Source organism: Sander vitreus, chromosome 3 (genome assembly GCF_031162955.1).
Source record: "Sander vitreus isolate 19-12246 chromosome 3, sanVit1, whole genome shotgun sequence".
Classification (NCBI taxonomy): domain Eukaryota; kingdom Metazoa; phylum Chordata; class Actinopteri; order Perciformes; family Percidae; genus Sander; species Sander vitreus.
Genome location: NC_135857.1, coordinates 601,559 through 620,011, shown reverse-complemented (window position 1 = coordinate 620,011; position 18,453 = coordinate 601,559). Strand labels below are relative to the sequence as shown.

At 41.7% G+C, this 18,453-nt stretch overlaps 1 protein-coding gene across 2 annotated transcripts in view; it reads left to right on the top strand.

The window, feature by feature from the left end:
• traf4a (tnf receptor-associated factor 4a) overlaps window positions 1–15,854 on the top strand; it is a 41,133-nt gene extending 25,279 nt beyond the window's left edge. For both annotated transcript variants that reach the window (XM_078245477.1, XM_078245484.1), the window contains 6 exons: window positions 7,101–7,152; window positions 9,824–9,928; window positions 10,096–10,257; window positions 11,421–11,582; window positions 14,056–14,211; window positions 14,635–15,854. In XM_078245477.1, coding sequence (XP_078101603.1) covers window positions 7,101–7,152; window positions 9,824–9,928; window positions 10,096–10,257; window positions 11,421–11,582; window positions 14,056–14,211; window positions 14,635–15,267 — 1,270 coding nt within the window. In that variant the 3' untranslated portion in view covers window positions 15,268–15,854. The remainder of the gene's footprint in view (window positions 1–7,100; window positions 7,153–9,823; window positions 9,929–10,095; window positions 10,258–11,420; window positions 11,583–14,055; window positions 14,212–14,634) is intronic.
• Window positions 15,855–18,453: the final 2,599 nt, after the last annotated feature.

Sequence of the window (18,453 nt, the reverse complement as noted above, 5' to 3'; positions counted from 1 at the left end):
AAACAAGAGGTTCCTTCGCACTTTCAGTGCAAGGCACTGTTGGGGCCTTGCACTTTTGTGCTCGGTCCCTAAAAAGTCAGTTTTTCACTCCCATTTACTGCCTTTATACTCGGGCGATTGTAAAATAGTAAATCACAGTGGGCTAATATTCATTAGAGGACTCCTGTGTTTGGTGAAATATGGTCAGTAATTAATGACAAGATTATTACTTCACAAAGTAAGGACAGAGCAGATTGGAACATGATTAAGCACACAGAAGACCTCAATAAATTTTAATAAAATTACAGGAGGACGGCAGGTTATACCAGTCTCATAAAACAGAAAAGAGAATTTAAGTATCCTCTGTTGAACTGGCTAAAAAGGCTTTGCTAGGTGTTGGAAGGACAAAAATAATCCTGCAAGATTTTGTATTTAACTTGTTTTGTTTACAGGGACAGCTGCTAATATTAGTGTGAATCAACAGATGAAACCAGTTCCAACTTTGGATCACTTAAAAGGTTTAGAGCTTTTCACTAGGTCTGAAACTAATGATAATTTTCCTAATTGATCAATCTGCCAATTGTTTTCTTGAGTTGTGAAATATTCCTGTTATGATTTACGAACATGACACTTTCAAATTGCTTGGTTTTTCCAACTAACAGTCAAAAACCAAACGATATTCAATTTAGGGGTGACTGTAAAAAAACAAATCATAAACACTGGCTATCTACGTCAATCAATTAATCATTTGTAACATGTAACATCAGAAGCTTTTCCTAGAGCCAAACGTGATGTCATCAGATCAAAAATATCCCATTTACATAAAACAGCAATATTTCACATTTGAGAAGCATAAAGGAGGGAATATTTGGATTTCTAACTTGAAAACATAGTTCTTAATTGACGTCATTTCAACTCCTCTCTTCACACTTTAGATAGTTGTAGTAGTCTATGTATTTTAAAGCATTAGCATGTATGGGTTCCCTACTGGAGACAGAATTTGGTGATTTTAGTGTTAGATATTGGACGAGGTGACCAACAGGCCGAGCTCCGTGTAAAACACTCTCTTCTGAACTCATTTGGTCCGATCACGTACGTTGCATTAGTGTGTTAGAAGGTGACTTGTTCATAAACATTAGCAACGCCTTCTTATAGAAGTGGCAGAGGAGGATGTCAGAGGGCTTATACACAATATAATCTCTGGCAAACCACAGGTATGGACATCTTATCTTGTAGGTATTAAATCCTGCACAAGAAGCTGTCACAGCATCACTCTGTGTGGATGTCCCACAGGAAGCTTGTGAAGGAGCAGTCGATCCACCTGTGGGTGGGTGTTGTCATCACACTGTGTGAAAGTAGGAGCTGCTCCTCCCTTTCCAGACAAATGAGAGGGCTGCAGAGAGCTTGGACGAATGCCAAATCAGCCGTGGGCGAAGGGAGCTTTGCGCTCCTGGTGTATCAGATTCCACAGGTGGAAACACCACCCGGCCTTAGTCCCCGTCACTCGAACCTTGTTTAGGGGCCACTTTATTTAGCACTGACTGCTCACATTAGGGCGTTAATCCAGCTCGTTAAGGATGAGAGGAAGAGCTTCTGCAGGCCGAACACCTTCTGCAGCTTTAAAGTCCAGGTAGGGAGAACTGACTTAATGAACTATAAGATAAGATACAACTTTATTGTCTGTTCACACAGAAAATGTTCTTGCATTGTCTGCTCCATCAATCAACAGATAACATTAAAAACACAAACATAAAAAAAAAACATCTGTATGGTCACCCAACAATTATCTGACACACCTTTCCATCATGCAGACATACACACAAACATATCACATCCAAACACGTAATATTAGATATGATTGTTACGATTGCAGTCCTACAATGGTTTACAGATCACATGTTCGTGTGTGTGTGTGTGTGTGTGTGTGTGTGTGTGTCTCTGTGTGTGTCTCTGTGTGTGTGTGTGTCTCTCTGTGTGTCTCTGTGTGTGTCTGTGTGTGTGTGAGGGGGGGTGTATAACAATAGTTTAGAAAATTATACTGAAAGATGACAGTACATATACTGAATTAGGTTTATCCTCCACTGAAAAACTATTGCTCCAAATATGCTTGAGCAACAGAAACTCACAGGCACATCCTCAATTTTTATTTGGAAGAAATTACAACACATTGTGGGTTGTGGTGAGACAGCTCCAGAGACAGCTGGGAAAACATAAAAATAATCTATTAAATCTTTGGAAAAACTTCCATAATTAAAGTGGAAGTAGCTGTCCAAAGTCACTCATATCATTTTAATGTCATGACTGCACACAGTCTTATGCACACAAACTGAAAACCAGCCTAGATTTGGAGTGATTATAGGAACTCTATCTGAGATAAAAACAAAATTCCTGTTTTCTCTTCCACTTCCTGGGGGGAGAAGCAGGGAGTTTGGTTTCAGCTGTGAGACGGAGAGCCTGAACGGAGGGCGCTGGTGGACTTTAAGGTTTTGTTTGTGTATATGAGAAGTTAATCCTGGTTATAACTTGAAAAGACAACAAAGGGTTTAGCACGAGGATGAACAGAAAAGCTGGCGGTGAGCTCCAACAGGAGAGAAGCGGGCAGTTCAGTCGAGGCTCTTCGACGCTATCTGAGAAAATACCTCCTGTGACAGAGGTCTGTTTAGAGTGTTAAAGGACAATTCCGGCGCAAAATGAACCTAGGGGTTAATAACGTGTACCGAGTCGAACAGTAGCATTAATGTTTACGTGCAGCCGCCATCTTGGATAACAGTCATGACCAGTCGAACGATGAACGCTGTGCAACCAGTAACATAGCTCAAACACGGCGTTTGTCGTTGGACTGGTCATGACTGGTATCCAAGATGGCGGCCGCATGTAAACATTAACGCTACTGTCTTTATAATCTATCTTTGTAATAAACTGTCTGTACACTTACAAAGTATTCAATGCTTCGGTTTACATGTAGGGACCCTCATTATGGTACTGTTTAAGTGTGGTGCTATTTTGAGCCTTGTTAGTGGTGTAGAAATAGTGATTTACCCTGTGCCCCAAAAGAACACATATGTTATTAACCCCTAGGTTAATTTTGTGCCGGAATTGTCCTTTAATGTGCCACAGACTTGCAAAGGCCTCATGCTTTTGATTTACTTTGTTCAGTGTGTCTCGACAGCCCTGGCCTCTCCAATGACAAACACAGGGAGGTTTGTTTAGGAGTCTCTTAATATAGAGCAGGTTTCAAGGTTACTGTCACCAACATGCCTGCTCTGGGTCGCCTGGAGAAAAAAAAAGAAAAAAAAAACCCTCCGTTGTGAGATTAAACCTGAGGGATTTGTACTTCTTCTTCACCGTCTGCCTGTCAGGAGCCGTGCGCAGAGTGATGAAGCATGTTGTGACGGCTGTCCTCCATTGGTATCGGCTGGATGAATGGATGGCTGTTTAATCTGCACCTGAAAAGAAGATTTGACAGGGGCCAATAAGAGGGGAGAGGGGATTTAAGGTCTAAGGCAAGGATGGGTCTGATGAGTGGGTGCATTTCACCTGCAGAGGGGGGTGAATGTGTTTGCTACAAGCCAACACAACGTGATAACGTGTATGCCCTTGTTCGACAGTGAATTTGAGGTGATTTAAACATGATGGTCTGGGCAGCAGAGCAGCTGTAGAGTCTCTGCTGCTCTCACAGTACGAGAGGACAGAAGGAGGCGATGAAATTTTAATGAGGTGATTGTATTATACTGTATGCTGTCCGGTCTTAAGCTGCTCCCCTGTGACATCCCAACACGAAACACTTGTTTATCGGCCTCACCCTGGATGTTCACTGACGAGAGTGTGAATTGTGGTCAAATCAGATCTGTGGGAGACAAACATTTGTGGGAAACTTGTTTTTAAAGAGACTGGCTGTTTGTGAGGTGCAAGTTCCCGCTTGCAAGGATGTGCACAAAGGAGTTGTCCCTTGATGCTTTGTGTAACAGTTGTGTTTATCCTTTAATGACTACATTAGGGCTGCAACTAACGATTATGCCTTCTGATTAACTTCTCTTCTCTCTATTTCTACATTAATCTAGGGCCCAAGGTGACTTCTTCAGATTGCTTGTTTGTCTGACCAACGGCCCATAACCCAAACATATTTTAACTGTATAAAAAAGCAAATTGTCACATTTTAAAACTGGGATCAACAAACCTTTAGCATTGTACATGACTATAGGGTGAATCAAATATTAACATTGTTTTCTGACGTTTTAAGCAACTAATTGTTTCACAGGTGTTCAATAGATGTTGGCCTAAAGTCAAATTTGCGATTACAGTCGCAAACATTAGTTAATCTAATCAATCAATCAAATTAATCAAAGCAAAATTAATTGGAAATAATTCTGTTAATCTATTTCTTTGTTTCATTAAGTGTCTAACATTCTACAGGAAAATAAACTGCTAGCAGCTGTGAGGGTGTAGTTCAAGCTCAATGCTAAGCATGCTAACATGCTCACAATGACAGTGCTAGCATGCTGATATTTTAACAGATGTAGTGTTTACCATGTTCAATATCTTAGGTAAGCATGCTAATATTTGCTAATTTAAAGCCACTAGTATGGTAAAAATGCTAAACATCCATTGGATCCACGTAGCTTCTCTGAGTATTGCTGCCTTTATGTTTATGTTTTTTTTCACTGTGATAAATCTTTTGGTTTTGGACTATTGGTCAGACAAAAGAAGGCATTTGAATCATTGGCGTCTGCAATCTGTAATTTAATTTTAAGCAATTTTCAAAAAGAAATTACAAAATAATTATCAAATTGATTTGAAAAACAAAGCCCTATTTGTGATATTCTGTTCTTTTTGGTCATGCTGCTCTCTTGCTGCTGTCTCTTCTAGAAAGCCCTCAGTAGTCCGAAAAGATGGATGTAATTGAACTGGAGCTGCGGCCCAACCTTTCACTGCTAATGTGCTGTCACAAAGCGGCAGCAAATTTGACTCACGAGCGACCAAGACCAAGTCGAGTGGTATTCTTAGCAGTGGGGCCCGAACACATGAATGTGGCTGTGGGAGCTTCTCTGCGACCAGGGGAGAAATTTTCCTGACAGTCTGTGACTTGGCTCTTTTCGCCTGTCTGCCTCTCTGTGTCAGATACGGGGCCCGAGCTGGACGGGGCCTCTGGCTGTCCCCTGTCCGGAGCTGAGAGCCTGTCGCTTCCTATCTCCTCTCGCTGCGTGGTTGTGGTGCTCGCTGTACTCCACAGTGTGAGATGATTCCTCGGTGATGGCGATGAGTACTGTAAATGATTTCACTCTACACATGAGATGCTGACTGGGCTCTCCTTGCCTCTCATCGATTGACCCTCTTTTACAGCCCTTTGTGGCTTGTTAATTGGTCTCCAGCTCCCAGCTGACACAGTGACCCTAATGGAGGAGAATTAGTGCTGTCTCGTCATGCATTAACCTCGCTCCTCCACCCCCCCTTTTCATCATCCCTCCCTCCCTCTCAGACCTAACCTCTGCTCCCCACCCCCCTCCCCTGGTTTCATAGCAGCTGGGTAGATGGGGCGAAATGCACATGCACTCCCATCCTGTCACATGTCGCTGTGCCTCTGGGAGCCGCGGTTAGGTGACACTGCAGCCAACCATGTTAAAGCACGAGGCAAAACACTGGCTGTTTGCACCCTGTTGTCCCTTAATTAGTTTAAACATAATTTAGGCATGGTCGGGGTTCGAGTGGCCTATTTGCACGGGAGAACGGATCAAGCTTCAGGGCTTGTGACTTTGGAACAAAAACTCATTTCTGTACATCTCTGTTGTCTGCCGTTTCAGTAGATTTCATGTGAAAAACAAAACACATTTAGCTGCAGATAAAGATTATTTTCATTATCACCTGATTGACCAATAATTCATTTGGTCTGTGAAATGTCAAAATGACTTAGGGTTTCCCACAATCCCAAACTTGACATCTTTAAATGTCTTGTTTTGTCCGACCAACAGTCTAAAACCCAAAGGTGTTAGCTTACTGTCCCATAAAACTGAAAAAAACAACAAGTAATTCAAGTAATGAATCTTAAAATCATTTTTAAAAATAGTAGACCTGGAAATAAAGACAGTCAATGAGAGCATCTCTGACCCAGAAACAGCAGGGGGGCTCGAGACAGTCGTGGCACCGCTGACATCTCGAGAGATCAGCCTCCGATTGCCTTTTCTGTGTTTTTTAAGTCTTGTTTGTGTGTCTGGATGGTTTTGCTGTGTAGCTGCAAGCTTAGATCCTGTTTAGCAGCTTACCCCTACTGGCTGCTGCCTCTATTATTTACAAATGTGAATATTTCATGATGACATCAGGGTAGGGACGTCCTAATGAGCCATGGCACTTGCTCATCTGGCCCTAAAACAGGCCAGTAAGGGTTCCTCTGTGGCGCCACCAAATGAGCTGGAGCCTGTAGTAAAATCTTATTTTAGGTTAAACTGCTGGAGGAGAAAAATATCAAAAAAACTCTACTCACTCACAAATCAGCAAATCGTCTGTTTTTCCTGAGGAAGAGCCTTGAGCATGAAGGCGAGTTTTACACTGCTTTATTCTCAGGAAAACAGAAGCCTGTTGAAACTAGCTCACTGTTATCTAGACTGCGAAACAAGAGAAAAATTGAACACTCGCTCTAAGCTGGGAGAGTATCTGGGAAGTGGATCATCTCTTTATGTATTCTAAATAAAGCAATCAGGCTCCAATAGTTTTGTCCTCGGTTGTAATGAAATCTGTGCAGATGTTTCCTCTGAGAGGGAGAAGATGAAAGAGCCAATGTCACTGAAGGCAGAAGCTCAAATATCTGACTTTATTGTGCAGTGTGTGTATATGAGTGTGTGTGTGTGTGTGTGTGTGTGTGTGTGTGTGTGTGTGTGTGTGTGTGTGTGATGAGTCAGAGAACTTCTCATATTAAAGCTAAAGGCGATGCCATGCTGTTCTTACAGGCTGAAGTGCCTTTAGCTCCGGTTGTTCCCAGTCAGGGTCAGAGTTAGTAATCTCACTGAACGCTGAATGTGATTTTAAAAATGGCTGATTGTCCTCATGAGATGCTTGCAAACTGTTTGTCTGCAGTCATCTTTTCTTTAAAGTGATCCCAATAATAAAACTTTTCTGTTGTTTTGTTGCAGTGAGGGTGTCTTCAAGTGTCCAGAGGACCAGCTGCCATTGGACTATGCCAAGGTATGATTAACACTCTCACCACAAACTATTATTCACTCAATCATTTTCTTATCAAATATGATAGTAATAACAGCTAATAAATGCTGTCCTGGGTTTTATCTTATTAATAATCCAAAGGAAAAATCACAAAACCACTTAAAGGTCATGAAAATTCATTCAGATTTAACAATTTGATGATGCATCCACCGTAATTATTAAAAAGTATCGGTATCGTATCGGTATTGGCAATACTGGCCCTGCATTTACTTGGTATCAGATCGATACTAAATTTGGCAGTATCGCACACCACTAATAGGGATGTTTTAAGTTACATTTCAGAGGATCACCAAAAGTAATTACATTTCTTCTAAGGGGGACATCAATATGTATAAAAAATTCATAGAAATCCATCCAGTAGTTGTTGAGATATTTTAGTCTGGGCCAAAGCAGTGGACCAACTGACAGACATTGCCGTCCCTAGAGCCACTGGCTGGGGGCTACACACCCACGTGGGGCCCAAAGTCTCTTTAGTACCGCCAGGAAGCGTCCCACACACAGGAAAAGAAAAGAGAGAATACAGGCAGAGGGCAGGGTCTATACATAGTTTTTTGAAGAAAGTGCAACATATTATACCTTAAACCCAGAGTCAGTAGTTTCATTTCATTTCAGACCGTTCAGTTCTTCTGAACCACACATTTTTCATCTCCCCCAAATAAATCTCTTCCAGAAGAAAATAAAACTGTAGAATGAAATGTTCAACTGAACTGGATAGGATAGGAGGCTTCATTCTAAACTATGCATGGGAGATTTAAACCAACAAACAGTTAATGATCATCCCTGTTTCTGAGCAGCTTTTGCCATCAATTTGAAGGAAGACTGCAGTATGTAATTCTCCAATGCGGTTAGTTAGCATTAGCCTGAATTAGCCATTGAGCCATTAACCTGGAGCTGCAGCAGTGCAGGTCTGCATGCTGTGCTAAGAGTGATGAAGGCACCTGTAATAGCAGGGACTCCCAACGGGAAGGATGTGCTCATGGCACACCTGTCAGACATTGTTATTTACCAAGGCTCCCAGTCACCTGCAAATTACCCCGTCCTGGTGGTCTACTGTCAGGATTATTGTAGTGCTTGCTGCACACTGTCCTTCAAAAAACGTGCACAAACACAACCTTGCTCCAACAGAACAAGAGGGTTGCAGTCATTAAAGGGTTGTGCTGCTGCTGCTGCTGCAGTGTGGGACTAACAATGGCTAAAGCAGACAGAATAAAACCCAGAGTAGAAGCTCCAAAGAGCTTAACCCCCCTGATCTGCCTGGGACTAAGTTATTAAAAGGTCATTATTGCCGACTCCCTGCAGATTCCAAGACTGGAACAATAAGAGTGTTTCAGTTTGCTTTAGAGGTTTTTTTCCCCCCTGCTTTAACTCTGCTAAAAGAATGTGATTATGGCAGCAAAGAAACGCCTGCTTTTGCTCTAAAAGTGCAGCAAGTCAAAGCATCAGTTTTAATGTTAGATATATTAGTTTGAACAGATTAATACACTTAGTTTGGCAGAGGCATCTATCCCCTAACACGGCAGCAAGAAACAATGAGTGAGATAAATGTTTTATTGTAAATCATTTTCTAAATGAACTTTTTATTTGAAAGCGATGGCTCCCATGTTTCGGCGCAGAGGCACGTGAGCACAGTCGGGCCGTTACTGAGCTGTTATTTGTTTAGAGGGCTGTCTTGACATTTTGAGGAAGTGGCTTTTCTTGTTTGACCAGTGCTGTGCTTGTGTGACAGCATGGGGGGTGGAGATGCAGAGCAGAGCAGTAAATCCCCAGGACAGTGGACTGTAGGGTGCAGAAAACTGTCTTATCCCCATCGCTCAGTGACCGTGTGTGTGTGTGTGTGTGTGTGTGTGTGTGTGTGCGCGTGTGCGTGCATGCGTGTGTGTGTGTGTGTGTTTTTTGTGTGTGTGTACATTCAGTCTAGTATGATATGATGTAGAAACCAACATGCATTCAGTCTTTACTACTTTGCACTGTAACTGCTGCACAATTTCCCTCGGATAAATAAAGTTCTATCTACCGAGAGACACCGATCAATACCAATCTCAACTCTGTGCATTAAGCTGCAGTGAAGGATGTTGTGTTAGCTTAGCATAAAGACTGGAAGCAGGGGGGAACAGCTAGCCTGGCTCTGTCGCCAAATACGGCGACCAGCAGCTCTAAAGCTGACTTACTTACACAGTGTATTTAGTTTGTTTAGTTGGTTTTAGAAGGGGTTCAATGTTAACTAGCCAGGTAAAATTATAAGTGACATGAGTACTGAACTGCAGCAAATACGTTGATTTCTGAATTCAGATCAACACAGATGATGCTAAACTATTAAAGAATTAGTCTGTGAATGCTGACAACCACAAATTACCCTGTTATATCCTATATCATGTATGGGTCAAATACTGCACCGTTGTCCTGTCTTACTCCAAAATGTCAGCTTTTTATGCCCTAGGAGTATAAGCCTTGTTTTCAGCTTCATAAGTATGCTTTTGTTTTAGCTAATCCAATGGGGTTTTACATGGTTTATTGGTTAAATGCCGATTAAGACCCATGTTAAACACACATTTGCTGTATGAAAGTGGTATATTACAGTCTTCCAGCATAGCTCCTGCTATTGCCTCTCTGACCTCGTCCTGCTTGTGTTCTTCAGATCTACCCAGACCCAGAGCTGGAGCAGCAGATCCTGGCGCTCCCCATCCGCTGCATCCACAGTGAGGAGGGCTGCCGCTGGACTGGCCAGATGAAGCAGCTGCAGGTGAGAAGCTTCGATATCCTCTCATCTGTTCTCCCTCCATCTCTGCTAAAAACATATAAAGCACTCTGACTTGTGTATTTCCTAATATGTGTGTGTGTGTGTGTGTGTGTGTGTGTGTGTGTGTGTGTGTGTGTGTGTGTGTGTGTGTGTTGTTGTGTCTCCCTCAGGGCCACTTTTCCACCTGCGCCTTCAATGTGATACCCTGCCCCAACCGCTGCTCCGTCAAGCTGACGCGTCGTGACTTGCCCGACCACCTGCAGCACGACTGCCCCAAGCGCAAGGTCAAGTGCGAGTTTTGTGGCAGCGAGTTCACCGGTGAAGCCTACGAGGTAAACACCGACTCCAAACCTGTTTTTGGTTTCATTTTTTCCCTGTTACAACTCAGCGGGAGCTTGACATAAACAAACCAGAGTGACGCCACATCATTTCCATGCCTATATGAAAGGCGTCTTTGTGGAAAGCAGCAGGAGAGAGTAATGCAGGTGTGTTAGTCTGTTATGAAATAACACGTGTGTTGGCAGAAGGAAAGAAGCTTTCACTGGGTCTTTCATGCTAAATGTGTTTTGCTGAGCAGCCTGAAGTACCTCAGAGTCTCCTCACTAACACCTCTGTCATTTCCACCCCTCCTCTGTTTGCTCTGCCCCCCTCACCCCCCATCCCTCTGCACGCAGTTACAGGCATTCATCCACCTTTTGACTCTCACATTGGAGTTGCTTAGTCATGTTTACAACTGTTTATCATTCAAAACTTTTCAATACCACCGCCAAATGATTATCTTTATTGATGATTAATCTGCAGATTATTTTTCCAATTAATCAATGGTTTGTTTAGTCATAAAATAGTGAAAGTTTGTGATTTCCCAGAGTCCGAGGTAACCTCTTCAAACCCAATGATATTCAAGTCTGTTATATAAAACAAGAGAAAATAGCAAATCCTCACATTGGAGACACTGTGTGGTTGGTGTTGTTGCAAGAAAAACATGATTGGAATAATGATTAATATATTAATTTTCTGTACTGGTCAATTAATTGACTATTTGTTTTAGCTTGGTACTTGAGTTAAAATACTAAGTAAAATAATAAAGTATACTCTTGTAAGTACTTTGCTCAGTATAGCACATTTTAATACGTCTTTTTTAGTGAAAATTAATTAATTAAGAAAACTTCCTAAAGTGCCATTCCTTAAAAAATGCAGCATAGTACAACACTAACTTCCAAAATCAATATCGCAATAATTGTTTTAACGACAATGAATATAATGATTAGCAATTCCTTTGTCACAGATTGTCTGGATTGATGAATATATTTTCTGAACCTCTGAAAAAGTGAAGTGAATATACTTTGTTTATTAAAATGCAGTTTTGAGCTATGAAAACTGCCATTTATAAGCTGCATTTGAGTAAACCGTTACACCCACTGTATCTACAGTATTACATGGGTTGACTTTCTAAACCAGCTCTAAACTGTAATCGCGTGTTTCCTCTCTATTCCAGAACCACCAGGGTGTGTGTCCCCAGGAGAGTGTTTACTGTGAGAACAAGTGTGGGGCGAGGATGATGCGGCGTCTGCTGTCCCAACACGGCCTGGCCGAGTGTCCCAAACGCACACAGCCCTGCAAGTACTGCGGCAAGGAGTTTGTGTTTGACACAATCCAGGTCAGTTTAAAATCCCTGCTCTAATTCTGTTTTATTAGTGAAATAATTTTGTTTGGCATGATGGAGTCTGTCAGTATCATTGTACCTGTCATCCGTCCTGCATGTGGCTCGTAGAGGGTTTCCAGCCCCGGCGGAGCAGGATGTGGCTGTAGGATGCTGCCGTTCATGGTTTCTCTGTCCTGTGGCAGCTGGATGTTAGTGTAACCTGCTGTTTTGAAGCACCTGCCTCTGTGCACATCTGGCCAGAGGCTGAGCAGACAGTGAACTTCTCCCTTCCCACACATTTTGGTGACGAGATGTAATAATCCAATCTTGGACACAGTGTTTTACAATACGTTCATGATGTGTGTTTTATCCCTATTCATTTAATTTCAACATCATTTCAGTTGAGTCAGAGGAGATATATATAAACACTCAATGTGTACCATTTAATTAGTTTTATTTAAGCAGGTTCCAGTCTTGTCACCTTTGTCACCATCTAGTCCATTAGTTGTGGGGCTGCAAATAGGGATTATTTTTATTTCGGGCTTCACGGATTAGTTGATTGTCAGAAAAACAATCTGCAACTATTTTGATAATCTTTCAAGCTAAAATGCTACAAATATGAAGATATTTAGCTTTTCTCCATTTTATATTATTGTAAATTAAATACTTTTGGGTTTTGGACTGTTAAGTCAGACAAAACAAGACCTTTTGGAAATGTGAACCTTGGACTTGAGTTTTTTACTTTTTGCTTACATTTTATAGACTTAATGATTATTTGATTAAAATAAGATGAAAATATAATGAAAATAATGGCTAGAAATCTTGTGATTATTTTCTGTATTAGTCAACTAATCAGTCCATTTGGTCTTCGTCTACTGCAGTGTTGTAGTACTCGAGACCGGTCTTTATAATGATTATTATAAGGGATTTTATTTCAAGACCGGGCAAGACCACAACAGCAGAGATATCACTCAATTGCCTGTGCATTGTCTGATTTATGTCTATTATGTTTCTGCATGATTTGATTTGTGGAGAACCTCAGTTTTACATATCCGTTGTTTAAATCAATCAACGTACATTTTTTTTCACATGCTGTTGCAACAACTAGTAACGTGAGAAAAACTACAACACCACACCGGATCTAGCTAGACCAGAAACAAAACAACAGGCATGCCGCACACGTGCCTGTTGGGCTTGCGAGCCGGCCAAAGAGTAGTAGGCTAATGTTACGTTTTGAGTGGATGGCGAGCGCGAGACACCGAAATGGATGCCAGTAAGATTCTGAATGGAAAGTTTACTTTAAAAAAGTTGCCAAATGGTTCCATTGACAAGACCAAAGTGATCTGTGTGTTCTGTCGTTGTGAACTGAGCTATCATCGCAGCACGTCCAGTCTGAAAGACCACTTAATGGCCAAGCACACAGCTGATGCCCAAGCACACACCTGATGGCCAAGCCCACAGCTGATGGCCAAGCACACAGCTGATGGCCAAGCACGCAGCTGATGGCCAAGCACGCAGCTGATGACCAAGCACACAGCTGATGGCCAAGCACACAGCTGATGGCCAAGCACGCAGCTGATGGCCAAGCACGCAGCTGATGACCAAGCACACAGCTGATGGCCAAGCATGCAGCTGATGCCAATTCTCCGCCCCCTCGTCAAAGCCAGGCGACAAAAGCACAAAGCAAGCCGATCCACTTTTCATGATAAGAGCATTAAAATGAGAAAAAATAATGGGACAAAAAGAAATCTAGGGACATTTAGAATAGATAAAAATGTGCGATTAATTGTGAGTTAACTGTGACATTAATGCGATTAATCGCGATTACATATTTTAATCGTTTGACAGCACTAATAATTTCTTTAATAGAGGACAGCCCTACAATCTAAAACCCAAAGATATTCAGTTTACTGTAATTTAAGAACGAGTAAAGCAGCACGAAAAGCAATAACCACGAGGAAAAAGACAATCAATTATCAATTTTTAGGATTTCCGCCTTTAATTATTGATTGAGCTGAGACATGAAAGGTGAGAGAGAGAGAGAGGGGGAAAGACATGCAGGAAACCGTCACAGGTCGGACTTGAACCCTGGACCTTCTGTGTTGAGGAATAAACCCCTACACACGTGTGCCCGCTCTACCAACTGAGCTAACCCGGCCACATCAATTATCAAATTACCTGCTGGTTTACTTATCAATTAATTGTTTCAGTGTTTTATAACATTAATTGCCAGATTTGCATGTGTTATTGGAAGCATGGTCTTAATAATTTCTTTGGCTTCAAGCTGCATGATCAGTTGTTTTCTATCTTTTCTGGTCTATTTTTGCAGCCTCATTTTTTTAAACCACGTTTTTTTCTTTTTCACTTTCAAAAACATTTTTTCCTGTGCAACCATTAAACTGCGACCCCACTGTGCAGAATGTGTTCTTATCACTCATGCTGTCGGTCAGGAGTGTTCACATTAACACTGTACCTGACTCCTCTGCAGAACCACCAGTACCACTGCCCTCGGTTTCCTGTCCAGTGCCCAAACCAGTGCGGCACACCCAACATAGCCCGAGAGGACCTGGCTAACCATGTGAAAGACAGCTGCGGCAGCGCGCTCATTCTCTGCCCTTTCAAAGACGCCGGCTGCAAACACAGGGTAAGACTGACTGACTCATTTAACTTATTTTCCACTAATCATGTCCACCCGGACCATTAACGTTAAGTTTTTTAGACCCAGTTTAGACTAGTTATTTTCTTTTTTGAAGGTGGGGTTCAAATGCAAATCATGCTTTATTGTTTGATTAATTTATGGTGAAAATATGATGTTATTTTATTTTGTAGGCAGCTAAACTGAATATACATACAAGAAGTATAAATGGCCGTAGAAAAACAGTTTAACACAAAATTAGGTAATGTAGATGCTCCAAGTATGTTGTGAAATGAACAGATAGATATAGTAGCTTTGTGTTACTTTATATAGCTGTGTATGTGTAACATCTGTATGTTTTTACGCAGCGCCTCACTTACTAACTGTGCAGAAGCTTTTAAATGATTCATCTCTTTGCTTTCTCTCTGGCAGTGCCCCAAACTGGCTATCGGTCGTCACCTGGAAGACACCACTAAGTCTCACCTGACTATGATGTGTAACCTGGTGGGGCGTCAGCGGCAGGAGATCCTGGAGCTGCGGAGGGAGATGGAGGAGCTGTCCGTCAGTCACGACGGTGTTCTCATCTGGAAGCTCAGCGACTACTCCCGCAAATTGCAGGAGGCCAAGCTCCGAAGCAACCACGAGTTCTTCAGCCCGCCCTTCTACACTCACCGCTACGGCTACAAGCTGCAGGTGTCGGCCTTCCTGAACGGTAACGGCAGTGGCGAGGGTTCCCACCTCTCCGTCTACATCCGCGTGTTGCCCGGAGAGTACGACAGCCTGCTGGAGTGGCCCTTCTCTTACAAGGTGACTTTCTCCATCATGGACCAGAGCGACCCGTCACTTTCCAAACCGCAGCACATCACGGAGACCTTCAACCCCGACCCCAATTGGAAGAACTTCCAAAAGCCCTGCAGCAGCCGCAACTCGCTGGACGAGAGTACCCTGGGCTTCGGCTACCCCAAGTTCATCTCTCACGAGGAGATTAAGAAGAGGAACTACATCCGAGACAACTGCATCTTCATCAAGGCTTCTATAGAGATTCCACAGAAGATTATGGCTTAAAATACAACCTTTGTTTGCTTTTCATAAAGGAGAAAGATAGGTTAAAGACTGGAAGTGACACTTAAACCTTGAAAACTTCTACACACTTGCCCTTTAGAAACTGTCTGCCCTTGCAGCCTCTCCACCACAGAGCTTGAAGCAAGTCTGTTTGGCTGTGTGAGCTGACTCGGAGGACCTTGATATATCACAGAGGAGAAAGTGTTTGGTCTGCAGAACCATCACTCTCTGTTGTTTCCTTTATCATTTTTTTTTTTAATCTGTTTGCTGTCCTTTTATCACAGTCTACAACAAAAAAGCCTTGGAAATCAAACAGTGCCTAGAGAGTTTATCTTAAGTTATATTTTTGTTGTTATTTCCACAGTACAGATGTTAAAGATTATGGAAAAGATATTTGAAAAAAGGGGTGAAGGGCTTCGCTAAGCCTCTGCACTTAGAGTAGAGAGAAAGTTAGAAGCTGGCCAGAGACATCCTGTTGGGGTGATCTAAAGAAGAGGGAGCTCAGCAGACTCATGCTGGAGCCCAACTGCCTTTTGTTTCCATGCTCATACAGTATACTGATCCGTTAACCAACACAGAGCCCTTGGTCAGAGACAAACATCAAATCGATGTTTTCAAGTAAGAAACTTGCATCTCCAATCTTGGTAATTTCCTGTTTTAAAGGAAAAGTGTTACATTTTGGTTGAGTTGAATGAGAAAATCAATACCACTCTCATATCTGCACGTTCAATATAAGGCTACAGACAGCTGTCAGTTAGCTTAGCTTAGCATAAAGACTGCAAACTACCTGGAGTCTCAATGGTTGCCTAGCAACTGCTTCCAAGAAATAGCCCTCAGTAAAATGGCAAATTGTAATTTTTAACTGCCTTTTTTTTTGTACGGATTAAAAGTGTGTGGTTGTGTGAGATATAATGTGTTAATTAGTTGACCCTAAGGCTGATTGATAGCTGTACGCAGGGTGTAGTGATATTTGTTTAAGTACCGGAGAGCACCTATGGCAAATTGTGGCTCATTTCGAAGGTTATTTAACTGCTGTTCCTATGATGGCAAGTTTACAAAAATATAACTATAAAATGAAAGGATGTTTTGCTGCCTTGTCATCTTTATTAGTTAACAGTTAGCTAGCTATACACTGAGAAAGTGGCTCAAAGGCTTCCCCCTGCAACTACTGGCAACTTTTAAGGTGGAATGTTTTTATGTGTGTACTACCATTGAACCGATTGAGGCAGGAGGCGGGTGAATTTCCTGTGCTCATCCAGCCACTTAATATATTGTTTTATACTGTTTAATCCTCTGTCCTTTATCTTTGGACAGGGCCAGGCTAGTGTGTCCTCCTGTTTCTCATCTTTGTGCTAGGCTAAGCTAACTGGCTGCTGCAGAAAGATATGACACTGGTATCAATCTTCTTATCTAACACAGCAAAAAAGTGAATAAACGTATTTCCTAAAATGTCAAACTATACCTTTAACTAAAGTTAAACATGCCTCTCCTACTGCTGAGAAAATCCTACATCTTTTGGACACTGTTAAAGTTGACAAGTTTTTTACCCAATAACATCGCTCCGTATCTGTCTCTTGTAGTTAACAACTCCCATCACAGGAACTGTCTGTGACTTGTGTTTGTCAGTAGTACGACCCAGTCGTAAATAGCTTCAGGAGCATGCCAGTGTACCAAACACACACTTCATAAGGACCCTACGAGGCTTCGTGTCTATAGAGTGTTGCAGGGATGACAAATTTCTGTAGGCCGACCGAAAAGTTAGCATCGCCCTGGTTCCCTCAACATTTTTTTTAAATTAAAAACAAATTAACATTTATGATACTTACACATTTTGTTCAGCAAGATAATATTCACAAATTAACACCATTGTTATGATTTTTTAGCCCAAATGCAATTGCCAAAAATACAAAGTATCATGCACCAAAGCTTAACGGCTTCCAACTGATTTCTCGTGTTCGGTGTGATTAAGTTTGTAGTCTCAGTCAGTCACTTGTTAGCAACTGCCTTTTTTAAAGAACCCATTGACTTCCAGATGAGGGAACTGGAAGTGCAAAAATGCAAATTCATTTGGGGTTTTAGGACTCATTCCTGCAGCACTTTGTTGTGAAGTCCACTGATGGGGGGGGAAAAAAAGCACCTTTCGACGGTCTTCAGATGAGCAGAGCAGACAAAGAGGCCAGTTGTCGGAGTACACGTGCATTTAATAGTGAAGGAAAAGCCATGTGGCCTTTTTATACAGTATGTCTTCGCATGAGGGTTTTAGGGGTGAGCAGGGCAACATAAACACATGCATGCTTCATGTGCTACCACCTGGACCATTTTTGTACTGTAACCTGTATTCTTGAAATCCTCTCCCGTTGATGGCTATTTAGTCTCTTTTTTTTGGACCATTTGAAAGTTGACAAATTGTCAAAAAGTATGTTGTTTTTTTTTGTAGTTTTTTTATATACAGAAAATGTGAACGCTGTCGGTAATATAACCTATAAAGACAATGAACACTTGGCTGTGAAGTGAATTGTTTTACATAGCCTGGGCATGGCTGGTGAACTCTTTGAAAAGATGGTTAATGACATGGTCTCTGCAAATATGTGGGTGTCTTGGGGCTGACTACACCTTTTGTTGTTACCATGGCCACTAGTGTCTATCTTCAGCTCGACACAATGTTGCGACGAGGAGTGGTTTGAGGGATGTGCGATACACCTGGCTCCATCACAGCACCATCAGAGGGGGGGGAGGACTCTGATGATACAGTACACTCATGAGTCATGGCGTATGTGAATACTAATGTAAAAATGCAGAAGCACATTCTTTCTTTTTATTATTCTACATGACAAATTCCTTATTTCTTGTCATAATACCAGCTGATATTTTACAGTCATTTAAAGAAGTGAGAAGATAAAACTTTTTTGTAAGATTCTGTATTTTTTAAAATACTTAGCTGTTTTATACAAACACTTTCGTTGGAGAGTCGGGGTTGACTTTGGGAATTTTCAGACCCTTTTGTCTCTTTGGACATTTGGATAATTTCTTTGTACTTGTGGTTTGAGCCTCACATATTCTGTCTGTATTATTTCCTCTTAAAAGTATTTATTTTAAGGAGCCATCATGTGAGTTTGAACAGATGGCAAAAATGTTTTAATATGTTGATTGAAGAGTGCTTGTCAATTTCTTAATTGAAATAAAATACCA